Source organism: Mustela lutreola, chromosome 4 (assembly GCF_030435805.1).
Source record: "Mustela lutreola isolate mMusLut2 chromosome 4, mMusLut2.pri, whole genome shotgun sequence".
Classification (NCBI taxonomy): Eukaryota; Metazoa; Chordata; class Mammalia; order Carnivora; family Mustelidae; genus Mustela; species Mustela lutreola.
Genome location: NC_081293.1, coordinates 192,139,803 through 192,159,177, shown reverse-complemented (window position 1 = coordinate 192,159,177; position 19,375 = coordinate 192,139,803). Strand labels below are relative to the sequence as shown.

Below are 19,375 nucleotides of genomic sequence, written 5' to 3'. Positions count from 1 at the left end.
AGACACTTTACAGTTCTTGCCAGAAAATTATCTTTGGCAACTTCTGAGCTTGCAAATGACAGAAAAAAATATTTGAGTCAAACAATAATGCTAATGTACTTTTTCTTTTCTCTTGAAGGCTTACTCACAATGGTTATTCTAGATTGCTCCAGATTATAATTTTTTACAAGATTTATTTTTTTACTTTCATAAAATAAGTTATTTCTATTATACACAATTGTATATCTGTCTATTATATATCTTTTTATGAACCATAACAATTCATTATCACACATACATGTATTTTAAGTAAAACTAATCCTTTTGGTTGTTGCAAATAATACAAAGAATCTAATTAGGATATGCAGTTATTAACATAAATCCATGGTTTTATACCTTAAGATACCTTCACAGTTTACTTTTTATTATTTAGGAAAAAACTACATTATCTTAGCTATTGAAGTATATAGAGATGACATTTCTTTGAACAGGGGATGTGTGACCATCCTTGAGGAGCCAAAACAGGGAAAATCTTTCTTTTAGGTAACCCCCCCCCCAAAAAAGCATATATTGCTGAGCCGAGCACTCATAAAAATGACTGGTGGTACTTACAGGCATCATTCATCAGACTTACATTTTAGAGGGGAAAAAAAATCTCATTATCCACTCCATATTCATTTAAGTTTTAAGTGCTTAGAAGACTTGTCATAACCTAAACTTAAGGTCTGAAATGGTAAATCTTGACACGTCTCCACTCCAGCAGCTCCTCCAGGCACCGCTAGATCTCTGAGCGCCCCCACCTACGGGAGCTTTCCATTCTGTTCTGCCCTGGTTCTTGCCCACTCTTTTCCCATCACTCCGCACTTTGTAATGTTATTAGCTTCTGCATCTTCCTTTATTTCAAAACTAGAAGCATCTAAAAGTTTCCCATTCGGTAAGAAATGCCAGAGGAATATATTGGGCATGTTGCACTTGCATTAACACACTTAATCACAACGGGCAAGTGAAGAGTACTTATATTATATTCAGTTGGGCCTAGAGAACCTGATCTCTGTGAGGCTGTAAAACATGATATTCACCTTAATTTTGTGTTCTTTTGTGCTTTTCTCTCTGCCATAGCATGCCGGTTTCTCATAGAGCAGAATTACTCTGACTTTTTTAATTGATTCTGTTTTAGTATAGAAGTCTGGGCTGGGAGAGAAAGGACTGGAAATATTATGTATTCATTAGTATCCGAGAAGTGGCAGGTTAAAATGAGCTACTTAGGTTTAAAAGCATATGTGTCATATATATCGTTCATTCACTTGCAAAAGTATGTTATTTATGTTAACATTTAGATGCTAACTTTCCTCATTTTAGGAAGGAGTATCTATCTTTCCTTTCAGAATGCTTTTTTTCCTAAGTTATTTAAAGAATAGAATCAGGTCATTTATTAATACTCAGAGCTACTAAGGCATCAATCTTCAGCTCTCAGAAGGAGGACATAAATAGAACCAATTTTAATGGGGGCGGGGAACTGCCTGGTTTTAAAAACTGTCTTTTTATGCTATCTAATGTTACATTCTCTTTCAAGGAAAAGACAGAGGTTGGTAAGACAGTTCCTACAGGATGGGTCTTAATTTCTCTCTACTGTATACACGTGGCAGCCTAGCTCCTGTCACTTCAGTGATCGGTGTTTCTAAAAATTGAAGAATTCACTTTTTAAATGAGGAGTGTATACAAAAATTCATTAGGGATTTAAAATAACCACAAAATTACATTTCCCCGGTAACTTCTTATGCCAGCTGTGGTGTCCATCTTGGAGTCAGAAGATGAGGTTGCAGATTTTGACTGCTTCTCAGATACAATGTTCAGACCAGCAGCCCTGTGAATTGTGGGATTATTGGAGGTTTTATGATGTAAAATAAAGCTGGGCAATTAGGGCATTTTTACGACAAATAATGATTTGGTCATATTCCTCTCGTGTGATGGCCTCAACGCCCACTACTTCGTCTGTTTTCACAGCAGCCTGGAGGTCCTGAGGAAGTGATGTCACACTGCCATGTAGACTGGCCTTAGAATGGAGACTGAGGCTGGAAAGGGGCGGTGTAGACACAGGTGAAACTATATTAACATGTTTCTTATAAAAGCACCACATGGAAATTGTAATATGTCTTCTGTCTCTTGTTTTCTCTGTTGGCTTATCATAACAAATAATAATTAAGGATGAGCAACAGAGCCCCTGTCCTGATACAGACACACTGTTCCCACATTAAATCTACGTTATCCCTTTCTGTTTGTTTGCCATGACAAAGTAATGATCCTGAGGTAGCTGAGATTTATTGGCAACTGTTCTAAGTGCTTCATGGATACTATTGACTTAACCCCTGCAGCACCTTTGTGATATTAGATAGTATCTCCTCAATTTTGCAGATGAGGGAATTGAGATATAAAGAGATGAATTCAGCTGTCCAAAGTCACATAGCCAATAAGTGGCAGAAAAGCATCTGATCCAGATAGTCAGACCTGAGTCTGTGCCAATCCCCACTGTGGTGTAACTGCTTCTCTTGACATTGTCGTTGCCAACACAATGATAGATATAAGCTAAAACACAGTGGCTGACAGCGAATGCCAGCATACTCATAAAAGCAGTCATCTGGATGGCTATTAATAGAACTGTATTAACTTTTATTAAGATAAACAACTAAATGAGAAAGCATCATTGAATTATTGTCATAGTTAAGTAAAGATAATTCATTAATTGCAAACCTTGCAGATTAAAGATCCTGAGTTTTCAGCTATTTTTCACATGGGATTGTTTTCAGCCCTTTACAAGGTACATCAGTATATCTCAGAGAAAATGCCCAGATACTGTGGCTCAGATGTTAAATGCCAAATGGTAAAAACTAATGTTTACTAATTATGAGAATAAAGGCTTCCCATGACCTATTTCTTAATGTTCCCTGCAAAAAAGAATTACTGACAGAAAAAAAAAATTAATATTTTGTCCTGACTTAAAAAAAAAAACAAAAAACCTCTCTTTAATGTTACTTGTTTATGATATGTAGCTGGTTGCATATACTTATCTATTTCACTTGCCATTGTGTCCTTGGCTTGTGTCTTAGTGTGCCCAAACCCCACATAGCTTGCACATTTTGAGTTTGGAGCAACAAAGTCATGAGAGCATTAATCATGATAAAAAGTCACTAAGTCTGCGACAGTATTTCATTTGGATTTGGAGAATGAAAGAGAGGATATTAAAATGCCTGTGACATTCAAGAGAAGGACCTATATTTTTTGTAATCCCCAGAGACTGTTTTCTTACAGATGACTTTAGGAATTAAAACCTAAAAACAACCTTTGTGAGCTGGTTTTTCTAAGCGTCGGCACTCAACAATGAAAATGCTATGCCTTTCTTGTCCAGGTCTACAGGAAAAAAGTGCTATCAGTTATTTAGAATCTGATTTATGTCTTAAGAGAGTGGCTGCCACTCTCTGTGATTTCATGGAAGCCGGGTATCAAGGAGCAATTTTCGAAGAATTGAAAGCTGGTGCAGGGTTATGAATAAACTCGGAGAAGCTTTGACCTTCCCTGTCAAATGATAAGGCCATAAATATGTTGGTAATTCTGCTTTGTTGTGAGTACCCGTTCTTTTCCATCATTGTGGAGTTTCTAGGATACCATAAACTGGTACCAGCAAAACTAAGACAAAATTTTTTATTGTATAAAAAATTAGAAAAATAGAAAATGTAAAGTAGAGAATACAGGAAGCAGCCTCTTGTGTGTTGCTTCTGAAGTATGTCTGGCATTAGAGGATCAAGTTTTGGAAACTTTATAGTATTCAGAGCAAATTTAAAAATAACTATTTGGCGGGGGAGCGCCTGGGCGGCTTGGTCAGGTAAGCGACTGCCTGCGGTTCAGATGGTGATCCCAGGGTCTTGGGAGCAAATCCCCACATTGAACTCCCTGCTCAGCAGGGAGTCTGCTTCTCCCTTTCCCTCTCTTCTCCCCACCCCCAGCTCATGCTGTACTCTCTGTCTCTCACTGAAATAAATAAAATAACTATTTGGTCACATTTTATCATTTATTTGGATGATATTAAATAAATAACTTTGGGACAGGGAGTGTAAGATAGTTAATGTCCATTATTTTAATGCTTTTTTTTCTTATAACGCCAAATTCATTATGAAATTGGGCTCATTTTTGCTTTGATGTGGTCTTTTTAAATAATCACATATAGTACGGTGATTTTGAATGTATGAAATAATGTTTTTAAACAAAAAATGTTTTTCTGCTTGTATTATCTTAATTTCATTAAGATGAAATTTGATAGTTGTTGGGGAATCTTTTGTGCCTCCAACTTCACTCTTCCCCTTCCCCGAGTTGGTAGCTTAAGAAAGAATAAAGATGAGGGAGAATCAGTCCCAATAACCCACAGAGAAGGGGGCAAAGAAGAGCTGGTAGTTGTCTTTTGGAAACCACTTACCATACTTCCACTTTTGTTTCCATGCACTCTTGTAAACAAAATATATGTGTGTGTGTGTGTGTGTATTTGCCTATTCTGTTTTACGGACATTAAAAGAAGTAGAGAGGGCACACGAAGAGAAGGGGAAAAGCAATGGAGATCTAAATAAAGCAATGCAGGCACAGGCACCCAGAAAGGGACAGCAAAGTTTGAGGGTGCATTAGTCATCCATTGCCGTGTAACAAATTGCCACAAACCTTGGTAGCCGAAAACAATAGTAAACATTTATTATATCTCAAGCTTTCTTTGAAGGTTTAGAATTTGGGCTTTTCTGGGTGCTTTAAGCTTGGGGGGGTCTCATGAAGTTCATTTGCCTTGGGCATCACAGTTCTAGGATTCCAAGGCAAATCATTCATGCATACATGGCAAGTTGGTGCTAGCTGGTTGGGAAGAGGGATAGCTTCATCCCTCCCTATATGGGCCTCTACAGGGCTGTATGAATGTCCTCATGACTTGGTGACTGACTTCCCCCAGAGCAAGTGATCTATAAAAGCCAGCAAGGGGGCAGCTGTCAGACTTGTTAGGACCTAGCCTAGAAGTCACACACCAACACTTCTTCAGTACCCAGTTGATATACAAGCTTGTCCTGTTCGCTGTGGGGAATCACTACACAAAGACATAAATACCAGGATGCAAGGTTCATTGGGTGCCATTTTGGAGACTGACTACCACTGAGAAATATGAAAAAGAGATACATGAACTCGCAGACTTGTATGAATGGGAAAGGATGAAAGATTAGGTGGTTCCGTTATGAGGATGATTGTTGTGCAGCACAATTTGTGAGGCGAACGTGATGACCACTACACTACGGAAACAGCACACGTGATTTGTGACAAATGTGAAGACTGCCGTATTCCTTACACTGAAGGTGTTCCTTACTGCAGACCCACTGCATTGCACCCAATATGCCTCCCTGTGCCTTCAGGATAATCATCTTGACAGCACAGAATATAAAGCGAAGCTTCATTAAAGCATGATATTTATCTAGAAATCTTACCATATCAAAAAACTATCCACTTTTCCCTGCAAAAATCAGTACTTTCAACTTTCTTACACTGAAGACTCTTGCCTCATCTAAGAGGTACCAAAATACTGTAACAGTTAAGATGATGGTCTGTCTAGCTTAAAAGGTATATTTATGACAACATTTTACCAACACACAATATATAATGGGGTACTTTTCAGGTTACTTTTAGCAGACAAAATTATCCTAACATTGTTGACACGAAAAATGAGAGGCAAGTAAATTGACTGCCTAAAATTGAAAGTAATGCGTTGTTTGGTTGCCCGTTTTAATCCTTTTAATAATAGTGAATGTTTATAGAGCATTCACTCTGTGGCAGGCACTATTCTAAGTACCTCACATATCAAGTCATTTAATCCTCAACAATCCTTTTGTTCTGGTTTTATAGATTAAAAAAATGAAATACAAACATGGTGAAAAGGGATTTAGATCCATGAAGTCTTTCTTCAGCACCTGTGCCCTGAACCACAGTGCTGTGCATAGAACAGGCTCCCTCCGGCTAGCTCAGAACCTAGATTCATTAATAATGACAACATTTCTCTCAGATCCACTCCATGGTCAGAACCTAAAGCCTAGCTATACTTCTCAGGGCTAGAAGGGGGAAATGGAAAGCTTCCAGAAAGCTAGGAGTGTTTGTCTCGACGGTCAGTGTGGAGGTAGGTAGGTCTGAGTTGACTTTGTCAGAGTATCACTGTAGATGCTGATTTGAGAATAAGCTCTATTGGGACAAGGAGAGATCTTGTTATGGGGCGTTGGATAGAGTGGTAGTAAAAGAAATTATGAGTAGTGATAGGAATCTGGGTATAATGAGAAAGAGAGCCAGTAGGATTTACTTATGGGTGTAAGAAAAGAGGAAAAACTTTTTGCCAAAGCAGTTGGAAAGATGGAGTCCATATCAACTCCGATAAAGATAGGGTAGGTTTGAGGTCAAAGATCAGGGTGTATCACAGGGACAGCTGGATGATCAGGAGCAGAGTTAGAGAAGTCTCAGCTAGGGATAAAAATTGGGGATTTGCCAAGATCTAGATGGCTCAGCTCACAAAGGGCATAGCTAGATCTTTTGGACAAGTGGATCTAGCTGAGACAGAGACGGAGCCCTAGGATCTGGAGAGAAGAGGAAGACACAGCACAAGAAATTGGGGGTGAAGAGGGAGAGCCAAGAGTGTGGTGGTCTGCAGGCAAAGGAAAGATGGTATGTCAGGGGGGAAAGAGGAATAACTCATTGTGAATTCTACTGGAAGGTGAGGACGAATAACTGGCCATTGGGTTTAACAATTTGGAGGTCATTGGTTATCTTGATGAAAGCAAATAGGGAGGTATAAGCAAAAGTTTAACTGGAATGAATGCAAGAGAATTGGAAGCGAGGAATTGGAAATAGTGAATTAGTAAGCAGTAAATCTACGAGTTTTAATGTAAAGAAGATCAAAGACAGGACAGTGAGGGTGGTAGCTGTCACATAAATTAGAGGTTGAGAGTAGTTATCACGGAAACGAATGAGCTCAGTGCCCCCTTTCCGGTAAATATTTATTGTATTCCTACTAAATGTCTAACAATGTACAAAATTTTAAAGATATAAAAATGAATAAGACATGGCTTCTCTCCTTGAGGTGTTTACGTTCCAGTGAGAGAGTTAGATGTAAAATAGTATGCTATGGAGTCTCATGTGTGTGCAGGTATCCAGGTTGCGGGTTCAGGGAGGGCCCTGGAGAGGAATGATAGAGAAGGTGATGTCTGAGCTGCGTCTTGGGACTTGCACCATCTGAGTAAAATCCAGCTGCTTCCGATTACTATTTTAGGATCTAGGGGAGAAACAAAATTGTCCTATTGGTTCCTGACTGAAAGTAGCCAAGTCTTAAAAATTACTTTAGTGTGTTAATTTCCTTAATCTTAGTCCAGTCATTGGTTTGCTTGCACTGTTTTTTGTGAACTTCCGGAAAACTTAGTAGCATGTTTTGAAAACACCAATGTATGCCCCAAACATTCTTATCAGCATCCTCCCTATATTTAGCCACTAACAAAGGACAAGTAAATGAACAAGGATGTGTAAATAGAATGAGGAATGTCGAAGATAAGTGGATGAAGTCAAGGAAGATAGATGTTCATTCGCTTATTAATTCCTTCATTTATTGTTCATGTATTTGTTCTTTATGATGAACTTTGGACAGGGTCATACAAAAGCTTAACTTGGACAGTGAATATAGGAAAAAATAAAAATGAGAGGAGGAGCAAAGGAATGACATATTCTGGCAGGCTTTTGAAGTTAGAAGCCCAGAAAAACATGATAATATAGTAAAAAAGTAGATTTTAAAATGATGCCATACTGAGGTGTAGACCCCACCTTTCCCAGTTACTAGTTGAGTGATCTTGAGCAAGCTAATGACTGTGCGTAGTCTGTGACCTCCGAGTAGTAACTCTACCACTCAAGCTTGTTGTGGGAACTATGGGCACCACAGTGGAATGTTAGGACGTAGCCAATATTCAAAAATTGCACGTCACTTCTCTTTTTCTTTAGCTGGAGCTTTCTCCTTATTTCTTCTAGTTTATAAAGTTTGGTAGTCATGCTGGAGTTTGAGATAAATAATTGCAGAGCATTCTTTCTCTCCCCTCTTCTTCGGGAGTACCAACAACATGCTATGAGCATTGTGAACATGAGTGGCGGGGGGGACAAAAACTAGACGCCCAACTCAGCATGCTGATCATCAACCATGCTGCATCTCTGCAACTGGAAACACTTCCCGGAATCTGTTCAGACAGGATAATGAATAGGATCCTTCCAGAAATTCTGTCCTTCTCTTCTGCTCTCCTTCCAGTCCTACTGACCTGCAGCTTCTGGGAGAAGAGAGACAAGAGTACAGGTGGGGTTTGTTGAGCCTGACGAAAGGGAGAGGTCGGTTAGAGGACCGTGTTGGTGCCTGAGTGATGTGGGGAGCTCTGTTGTGACTCTGCATACAGCTGTGTTATAGAGGGAAGGTTGGGGGCGATGGATGATACAAGGAGGAAAGCTGAAGCGTATATTGCAGTGCTGCTATTCTCATCAACCCTTGACCAATTATGAGAGAATTTAAAAACTAAGCCAGTGGATTTAGAGGCCGAACTGAATTGTATTTAAATTGTTTGCTTGCACAGAAAAAAAAAAAAAGTGTCTTAGGGACACCTGGGTGGCTCAGTGAGTGAAGAATCTAACTTCGGTTCAGGTCATGATGTCAGGTGTCCTGGGACCAAGAGCCCTCCCTCCCCCATCAGGCTCCCTGCTCAATGGGGAGTTTGCTTGGCCCTCCTCTTCCTCTGCCCCTCCTCCCATTCATATGCACGTGTACTCACTGTCATGCTCTCTCTCTCTCTCTCTCTCTCTCTCAAATAAATAAAATCTTAAAAAAAAAAAAAAGAAAGAAAGAAAGAGACGCTCGTGTTACCTTAGTAGTAGGCTCAATTCATATTGAGCATTTTGAAAACAAAGAATTGCATTTTGGATGTGATGACTAGATAAGAGACCTCAGAAGTTCTTAGAACTTTCCTGAAATTGATGGTCAAAGTTCGTGTTATACCCCTATAAAGAAGGAAAAGATGTGGTATACACACACACACACACACACACACACACACTGAAATATTATGCAGCCATCAAAAATTGAAATCTTGGTATTTGCAATGACATGGATGGAACCTAGAGGGTATTATGCTAAGTGGAATAAGTCAATCAGAGAAAGACAATTATATGATCTTGCTGATATGTGGAATTTGAGAAACAAGACAGAGGATCATAGGGGGAGAGAGGAAAAAATGAAATGGCACAAAACCAGAGAGGGAGACAAACCATAAGAGACTGTTCATCTCAGGAAACAAACAGGGTTGCTGGAGTGGAGGGGCGTGGGAGGGATGGGGTGCTGGGGTGATGGACATTGGGGAGGGTATGTGCTATGGTGAGTGCTGTAAACTGTGTAAGACTGATGATTCAAAGACCTATACCCCTGAAAAAAATAATACATTGTATGTTAATTAAAAGGACAATTTCAAAATAGGGGAACTTTTTTTTTTAAGTTTACTAAAAACTAGAGTTTTTATAAAGCAAATGAAAATATGATTCTTCTCATGAAGACAAATTAATGCTCTATGAAGGTTTAATGTAAAATGCTTAAAGAAAAAAATTTCCTTTTCTCCCTTCCCTCTAATACTTTAGATTGGTCTTAGGAGTAATCACATTTATTCTCCTTCAAAAATTACTGGGTCAAAGTTCCTAGGATTTTATAAAATAAAAAGCAGAGAAGAGTGGAGGGAAAACTTCTGTTCCATTTAAATTTGGACGACCTGATAGAGGAAGAGCGAGTAAATCAATTTGTAACGTGAATGTTGGAAGTCCTGTTCTTGGCACCTTATATGTGGTATTTCACTTAGCCCTCAAAACAACCCAGTGAGGTAGTATTGTAAATCCCATGTTACACACATAAAGTGTGTACTCTGTATACACCTTGAAGTGTATTTTGAGTACTGTTGGCAAGTGCTTATAATTATTGGTGGTGCGTGCCTCTGTCCTGGTGTCCAGTTAGGCAAACGCTATCTACACAAAGAAGTCTACATGTGTGTACTGAGTTCTTTGAGTTCAACTAAACAATCCCTCATGTACTCAAGCTTTGATAAAGATTTTACTAAGCATATTGACAATTTTTATCAATACATTTGGCTCTAAGCCATTGATCAATCAGATATTTATTAGTCACTTAATATGTTTCTTCCATTGTGCTGTAAATCCAACAGAAATAAAAGGCAGCGGTCTTTGCCTTCAAATCCATTCTATTCTTTTAAAGGATACAACATGCACCTGTGTGAGACATGCAGTATGGTAACAAAATGCTAGTATAAAGATGGTAGCCATTAGAAGCAAGTCATCTGTGTTAACTAAAAGTCACAAGGAATTTTCATAAAAGAGTGGAGCTTGCCCTTTGCTCAGAAGTTTGTCCAGGTTAACAAACTTGCTGGAGAAACAGCATAGGAATAGCAGAACATGGGCAATCCTGATTATTCTCATCTGAAACTACTTGAAAATTCCGCATTCACTCTAACTCAAAATACATGTTTTGGCATAACCTATCCTGTTAGAAATGCTTGCTTCTGGGCTAAGTATTATCTTTAGAAGTCATCATTTGAAATGTCTGTAGCTTTGGGTGGAGCCAAGAGTAGGTTTCTGACACTCGAGCATGAGGGCACTCACCAGATGTCTCCCCTGACTGCTATAAAGGCGGTGGGGCGGGGGGGGGGTTAAGACAGAATGGAAGCAACATAAAAAAGCATCAATACAGAGTGACAGAAAATATTGGATGACTATTAGTTCCATCAGTTTTATTTTGAAATAGCTAGTGTTAGGCATTAATGAGGAAATTATCCTATCATAATATTCTACTATCTCTAGCAATAGTAGGTATTTCATAAATATTTTTTAATTTTGAATTAACAAACTAGCTTAACTAGCATGCAAGAGGCATTCTTTTGAAAACCAGTATTGTCATTAATCTTTTAATCAGAGAGTAAGTCTACCTCATGTCAAAACATACAATTTCAGCCTGAAGTTATCTAATAATTTCCAATAGAAAAATCAGGCAGAGATTCTTAATTTCAGAACACATTACTGAAGTGTTCTGGCCGTGGAAATATTAAACCAATATATTATAATTTTGGATGGAGCGTATAATTCCGAATTAGTATTTCCCTACATGGGTTTCTTGAAATGCGGATTCCATGGGTAATTATGAGGTGTTATTTGAGGGCAGGAGGGGGATCTGTAGTCAGGTAAGTTTAGGGAAGCTCTCACGCAGGTAAACAGCATTTCTTCGCTACAGAACTACCTAGAACATCTAATCATGCTGGAGCGCATTGTGACTTCAGGAAGAGAATCTTTCCGATCTTACCAGATCCTGGGAGTCTTGCTCTTTGGAATGCTCTTTGGAAAATGTGCTTCTGCTGTGGTCGGAAACTCTAAATCTATCTACAGGGAAGCTATTAGGGAATTTTCAAAAGGAAATATCTTAAATAAAATATGTAAATATATTTATATGTAACATTAATTCTTAACAGACTACTTTGAGTAAAACCAGCACACTTGTGTTTTGAATTCTGCACTTGTGAAGCAGAATGAAAGTAGAGATACAAGCCTTCTAGCTCTGAGATGTTACAGCTACAGATTCACTGTGGTAGCAGGCGTCGGTGGTATAGTGGTGAGCATAGCTGCCTTCCAGATTCACTGTGGAGGCCATTGCTCTCGCGAGTACTCTCGGGCCCATGAACAGTCTCAGCACGAAAGTGCACCATTGCAGAGGTCTGTGTTTGCGTGAGAGGGGCAGCCTCTTTTCCTGGCAAGTACAATGCAAGTACCTCCATCCACGCCTTTCCCTGTCCCTTCCTGCAGGCTGTTTAATTTCCTGCAGTGTTTGTTGATAAATTTTTAAGTATCTGGACAAACTAACAAAAAATGAGCTATCAGAGGTTATCCTGTTTCATCGGTGTGCAGTGGTGTTTCATTCATACTGGGTCCCTGTGCCAGAAATCTTAGCTGCAGGTAGCCACGGGGTGTGAGTGCGGCATTAACAGCCATCTGATGAGTGGTCATCCACTTTATAACTGGTATGGGCACCTGCTTCCTGAATCTTCTGCACTAAATAGAAAGTACGTTTATCTTCTTCCTGGATTCGACTGCTTTTGAATGGTCTTGTTAAACTGCGACATATTTTGTGAGATCCACACAAAGATCTCTTGCCATGAAACTTGGCATAGTTAATTGTATTTAACGATTTAGAGAAACAATTGTGATGGCTTGTTGATATATTTGCAAAAGCAAAATCTAGGGTGAACTTCATCTAATCTCTCAGTGGCATCATAGTCATTTGCAAAGAGGAAGCATAATACAAAGTGACGGTGGCTTCTTACCCTTTCTTTAGGTATCTGTGTATGTTTTGCTCTCAGTTGACGCTGCAGTCTAGCAAAAGTGATTTTATGATGCTGACTGCCTTTAACATGCTCATAAGTATGATTTCCAGCACGGGTGCCAAGCAGTAACTCTGCTACCTTTCACTAAATTACAATTTCATACCTTATTGAGGTTGTTAATATGTTAAAAATAACCACAATTGGAAAAGCAAACTGTCTGATTGATTTTTGCCCCATCTTTACTATATAGAACTGCCTTTGACTTCAAAGAGTTATCTTAGCTCAGAACAGGGGACAAAGCAGGAACTTGTGCAATGATTCATGAGAGTAGATGGAAGTCAATGATTAGTTCATGTGCCTCTAGACTCCAGTAATGGCATAAATCTTTAGGGAAGTTCTTTAGTGTCAGGCTGTATGCCTGCCTGTGTCAAATCACATATAGGCTAGCATATATTATGAATTGAGAAATCTGAGGAATGAACAAAAATTCCTTTTGTTGTTCATTTTTTAAAAAACATCACACTGACTGAAGATACAGGAGAAGAGCATAATATTGTTCACCTTTAACCATACAAAGTTAAATCTGCATATTTATAAACACTAAGACTGTTCACATATGGCTAAACATCTTATTGGAACAAAAGAAAAAATATTAATTGACTGCAGGCTGAAACCTATCTGTGACTTCTCAAGTTCACAAACTAGTTTATTCCCAGGTTAAAAATTTTAAGGTGTGTTGAATGTTAACATAATGAGGAAGGCAATGAATATATAGCAAGCCTCGAAAAGAAAGCTTACCACCGTGTCATTTAAATCAGTGGATTTTATAACAGCATCCTCTCCCTGGGATAATAAAACTTAACATGTATATGTGCTGTTTCCTTTGCATTATATGATGCAAGTTGAAGAATCTTCTCTTAGGGACTTAATGTCTACCAGTTGAGAAATCATTCCTCACTTCCTTCACCATTCTTTTTTTTTTTTTCCTTCTTAATTTTAAATTCCAGTGTAGTTAACATAGTGTTATATTAGTTTCAGGTGTGCAATATACTGATCCAGCACTTCCATACATCACCCAGTGCTCATTATGAAGAGTGCATTCCCTATCCTCCTCGCCTGTATCACCTCCAACCCCTCCCCACCCCCACCCAGCTCCCTCACCCTTCTCTACAGAAGTTAGCTAGAACACCAAGCATACTAATGTGTTTAGCTAACCACGACCAAACTGTCACATAGACCACAAACAGGGAGGAAGGCCTTCAGTCAAAGATAGGGATTAACTATAACACACTAAAAATAAGGACAAGGACACACAAATCCCTCTTTGATAAGGAATGAAGTCCCAGTCTCTAACAGTGGGCCCCCTTGTCAAAGATGCTGCTACCCGAGACAGAGGTGGAGCCCTCTGGGCTGGCTGAGCGTTCCTGCCCTTCTGGTCCTGCCTCCCACCCACTGCTCAGGAGGCTGCGGGTTACCTGCAGCCCCTCTAGTATGCTCTGCTTTCTGATGCGGACCCGGGCAGGACAGCCCTTATAGGGCCAGGATCCACCAACGGGAAAAGCCACCACCACTTTCTATTCCTTTGCTACTTAAACCAAAGCACTCCTAAGGAAATCAATTTCCACAACACTCCCTTTCATCCGAAGGAGGCTTTCAGAGTTTGTTAAAGTGTGTTATGTTTGCATCCGTGGATGATAATTTGTGTCATATTTAGCATCTATACCTTCAGAGTTATTTCTGTAAGGGAGAGTGGTAGGGAGAAGCAATGCTCAAACTCGTCTGACAAAGCTAGCCAATGTAAATCAACTGAGGGAAAAATTCTGTACAAAGAAATTAAGGCAGCTCATGGTTTAAACAAACAAAGCCCTGTTTTTTAGTGGGGGGGGGGGTGGGGAAGCCACCTAAGTTGTAATGGTGCTGAGAAGCGGCTGCATTTTCTCTCGGTGCAGTACTGGGCTCCTGGCCGCCAGAGGTGGCACGCCTGCTGTCCCAGCGCTGCCAGTCCCATTAAGGGATGAGAGACGGAGGGTCATGGAGAGACTTTTTTTCTTTTTAATTAGTAGACTATTCTTAGAATGGTTTTAGGTTTATAGAAAATTGAGCCAATTAGACAAAGTTTCCATATATCTCCTCTCCAACTCACAATTTCCCCTATTGTCTTACATTAGTGGGGGACTTGTGTGCAGGTGATGAACCAGTATTGTATATTATTATCTGTAAAAGCCCATAATTTACTTTAGGGCTCACTGCTTGTGTTATAGATTCTTTGGGTCTTGACAAATACATAAGTTCACGTGTTCGTCATGTCCCACAGAACAGCTTTGCTGCCCTAACAACCTCCTGCGCCCCACCGACCCACCCTGTCCGCCCGACCCCACCAGTGAGTGTCCTGCCACCGAGTCACAGCTTTGCACGCGTGCACCCTCCACGGAGTTGATTTCTCTTCCCTCACAGGCAGCAGGGAACCCCTGGCCTACATCCTGCCCCTGACTCCCCTGCACCTGATCGGGTCTCCGGTCAGTATCTTCCCCTTCCATGCAGTGATGACATTGTTCGCATGGACAGCTGTGTGAGTCACCTCTTGGACACTGGCATGGAGGTTTGTGAGGGAGGCCAGAGACATTTCAAGTCTCCTTTCTCGGTCCCCTTTTTGGTCTTAGGCACGCTACCCATATTACCAGCTACTCAGGCCAGGAGCAATTTATAAATCCCTCCCCTTTAAAAGTCTACCCCTTGAGGCATTATTTCTTGATTCTTTTAGGATGTAACATGATGAGAAGGTGAGGGCCCCTGTGCTTTCTTCCACCCCCCGCCGGAACCCATGCCTTCTGACAGTGACTGCTTTTACTCCAAATATGTAAAATGTTTCCATAGCTGTAATAATAGTCTCTGTGCTTTGCTCTGAATTGATCTAAAACAACAGAGATCATTATTCAGGAAGAAGATTAGTTTTCATTTCACTCCTAAGTTTTTCCGTTGCCATGTCCCACTTATTCCTCTTACTTGAATTATTCTTCAGAATTATTAAAATATTTTCCTATTTTTTTCTTCAGAGGAGTCTAAGAATTTCTGTCTTGTATCACTTTGTATCTAAACAACATATTGTTCTTTTTATAAGATTTCAGTGTTGAGTCAGTTATGCTGGTGTGTTCGTGGCACATTATTATCTCTGGTCCAGGCAAGAATCCTCATTGGTTGATCCATTTGCCTTTAATTTAATCCATTTCCCTTTAATTCCTCTACCACATTCCCATTCTCCTTATTTTTCCCATAGGCAGACGTGTTTGTGTGTGTGTGTGTGTGTACATATACACATACACATATATATATACACACACATATATATACATATATATTTAAATTTTTAACATCTTTTTAAATTTTGTTGTTAGAAAAAGTGTATTGATGTGTTTGTATTTATTTCAACTTACATAGATGGGTTCTGTAATTCTTTTTAAAGAATTTATTTATTAGAGAACAAGTGATAGGGATGGACAGAGGGAGAGAGAGACATGTGCACACAAGAGGGCATGGGGGAGGGGCAGAGGGAAAGAGAGAGAGAGAGAGAGAGAGCGCAAGCAGACTCCCTGCTGAGCTGGAACCCTGATGCAGGACTCAATCCCAGGACCTGATCCCAGGACCCAGAGGTCATGACCTGAGCTGAGGGCAGATGCTTAACTTACTGAGCCACCCAGACACCCCTGATGGGTTCTGTACTTTATCCCAATTCTGTTTCGTGTGGCATTGTTTTCACAGGGCATTGTGTTTTCAGTACACCCACTTTTCTCCCAAGTGTGTCTAATCCATCGCTTGGTGTTTGTCTACCTGTGTTGCCCATCTTTTCTTCCAGTCATGGGCATCAAGTTCAGATATATTTTATATTTTCTTTAAATGGTCTTTGTGTTTGAATATATTTAAGCACTCTTAATTGAATTTATGCCTTCTGACTGAGTGTTCAAATAGAAATGCATATTTATGAGTTGTATAGGTAGTAGAGATCTATATGAACTTGTGTTACATTTCAAGAACTGATAAGTAATTTAGAGAGCTGTTTTCCTAATAAAAGCAATCCATTGACTAAAGACAAAGCCTACTCATACGCTGAGGTCTTCTGTGGAGCAGAGTAGGTTCCCAGAGCCCATAACATAATACAAAAGGCATACTTGGAATAAAATCCTGTAAAAGGTGGCATAAGTACCTTACTCTGGTAATGTGTCATATATTAAGCTTTCAAATAATATTTTATTAAAATAAAGAACATCTTTAACACCCTCAGAGTTACATGAATTATGGAAAATATCTTTTCTGTGTCATTATTGAATAGATGTGTGCCTTGGCATTTTCCCCATAAGGACTTGAGGTATCTTTCTATAAAGACCATATATTCTGAGGATAATGAATAGAATAGAAAAGTAATGGAAAGTCATTACTTTGTAGAAGAAGAGGAAATTTCCAAGTATTTTATTTAAAAACAAATGCTGTAGCCTTGATTAAACATTACATTTAACGTTAACCTGCTTATAAACTGAAAACTTGATAACATAGTAAATTATATCAGTTTTCATAATCCAGATGGGAGAAGCATACTCATTCCTCAAGGTAGATACTATTTCCCAGTAGAGGTTCTCACTGAGAACTGAGCATCCTCTAGAGTAGCCATGGATATAGGAAGCAGATTAACCATTAGCAGGACTGACATTGAATTCTGAAAGCCAGAAGTCCACTTATAAGATAAAGTAGAGATTTTACTTAGGGAGAAATGTTTTATTTACACTTAAGCAAGTGTTTGATTAAAACCCTAGCATGTGGAATCGGTTTAATCTTTAGAATGAGCAAGTATAGCTGGGAGTCCTGATTTTGCCCCCTTGTTATCTGTGTGGTCCTGGACACATGTAATCTCGGCAAACTGCAATTTTCTCATGTGTGAAAGTAACAACTAACAATAAACTACCTTGTAAAATTGTGGCTAGGATTAAGTCAGGTGGACGTTCCTGGGATTATTCGGGACGTACTACTTAAATTTGTTATTAGGATTAAGTGTGATAACCCCGTGAAGTTCTGGCATGGCACCTGGTGCAGAGGCCCAGATCTTCAGTGACATTGATGTCCTGTCCTTTCTCTTCCCTCTGCTGATTGTCATTCCTTCTCTACTTCAGGGAAAGCACAAAATGCATGTAGATACCGGAATGGAAGGTGATTGGTGCGGCCTTATTCCTGTTGGACAGTCTTGCAATCATGTTACGACAACAGGCCTAAAGTGGAACCTCAGTAAGTAAAACCCTTGCACAAAGGGAGGTTTTCTTTCTTTAAAAAAAAAAGTGTGTGTGTGTGTGTGTGTGTATATATATATATATATATATATATATACACACACATATATCTGCTGTTAGGTCAAAGGTAGTCTGTGTTTAACCTTTCTGTGAACTGCCAGGCTATCTTCCAAAGGAGCTGCACCATTTTGCATTCCTACCAGTGATGTGTGAGGCCTCCAGTTTCTCCCACAGCCTCACCAGCTGTTACTGTCTTTTTGTTTTGACACATCTTAGTGGATATGTGGTGGTATCTTATGGTTTTATTTGCTCCCCCGACCAGTGACTTATGATGTCAAACCCCCTTTCATGTGCTTATGGGTATTAGTATATTTTCTTTGGAGTGATGTCTTCAGATCTTTTGCTTATATTTTAATTGTATTATTTCCCTTTTTAGTTTGAGTTGTAAGATTTCCTTATATATCCCAGAGTCAAGTCCTTTATCAGATACATGACTGGCAAATTAACTAAATTCATTAATTTAATTTTGATGAAGTCTGATTTTTTTTTTCACATGGATTATACTTCTGGTGTTGAATCTAAGAATTCTTTGTCTAACCCTCTTCAAGATTTTGTGTTCTTGAAACCTTCTTTACATTTCTAGAGAAGCAGCTATTCTAACTAAAGTAGCAAGTTCTTTTCATAGTCAAATCTCTCAGATTGAGATTAGCTGCTTTTACTGTTTTAAAATGTTTCCCAGTGCTTACTAACTGTAATAGGTCCTAGTTATACTAAAACTGTCTGATTTGAAAGGAACAAAAATTGAGGTGGGTATTTTCATGAAATAAATGCTGATTCCACAATACACCATCAGGCTTGTGAAATAGGTCAGCTCTAGTCTCTTTAAGAATAATAATAATTTAGTCAAAGAGCTTTGGTTGAATGCCAAAGGGATTGTCTCCTGATTGACCACTTTCCTCTACTGTTACAAAAACCAAATTATGGAACCACGTCATTCTTTTGTAACATGTAAAATTCTTAGGTTCCCACAAGGAAATAAATATTTCAAGAAGTAAGTAATTTGAAGATAAAAAGATATTTTAAAAGACTTTTCTATGAACCAGTCCTGAAACAATTAGGGAAAACTAGAGATATTTTGAGGCAGATGTCTGGAGAGCTCATCAGAATTTGAAAGGATGGTGAGACAGATCTGCTCTAGTGCACAGAAATGTGACAGGCTTTGAAGCTGTTTAGCTGAAACTGACATGAGCTCCTGTTAGAAACTTTTTTTTTAAAACATTTCCAACCTAAAACAATTGTACTCTTTGGAGTTCCATTTGTTCCTGGGACCCAGTCTCGACACTGGTGACGTCCTTCTGGATGTGCCAGGGACCTCACTTCTCAGGGCTGGCACTAAGACCAGAGGGGCACTGAGCAGGGGCGAGGGCTGCCAGTCCAGGCGTGGCCCTGCTTCCTTCCCCTGACGACGATGGGGAAGACTTGGAGTATTACCCAGGCTGCTTCTGGGCTCGTTAGCACATCCTCTGATCCTCTGTGTCCCACGTAATACGCATGTCCTAATTCTAATTGTATAATAAAGTTGACCCTGGGAAGGGGCCCTTGGGCATGATGTGGTGTTTAATCTTACTGTCGGTGATGACTGTTTCATTCCTACAGAAATGCTACGCACTATTATTAATATAT

The 19,375-nt window shown here is 39.4% G+C and overlaps 1 protein-coding gene across 2 annotated transcripts in view; it reads left to right on the top strand.

The window, feature by feature from the left end:
- TPK1 (thiamin pyrophosphokinase 1) overlaps positions 1 to 19,375 on the top strand; it is a 351,662-nt gene that overhangs the window by 238,852 nt on the left and 93,435 nt on the right. For both annotated transcript variants that reach the window (XM_059172147.1, XM_059172146.1), the window contains exon 8: positions 17,579 to 17,690. In XM_059172147.1, coding sequence (XP_059028130.1) covers positions 17,579 to 17,690 — 112 coding nt within the window. The remainder of the gene's footprint in view (positions 1 to 17,578; positions 17,691 to 19,375) is intronic.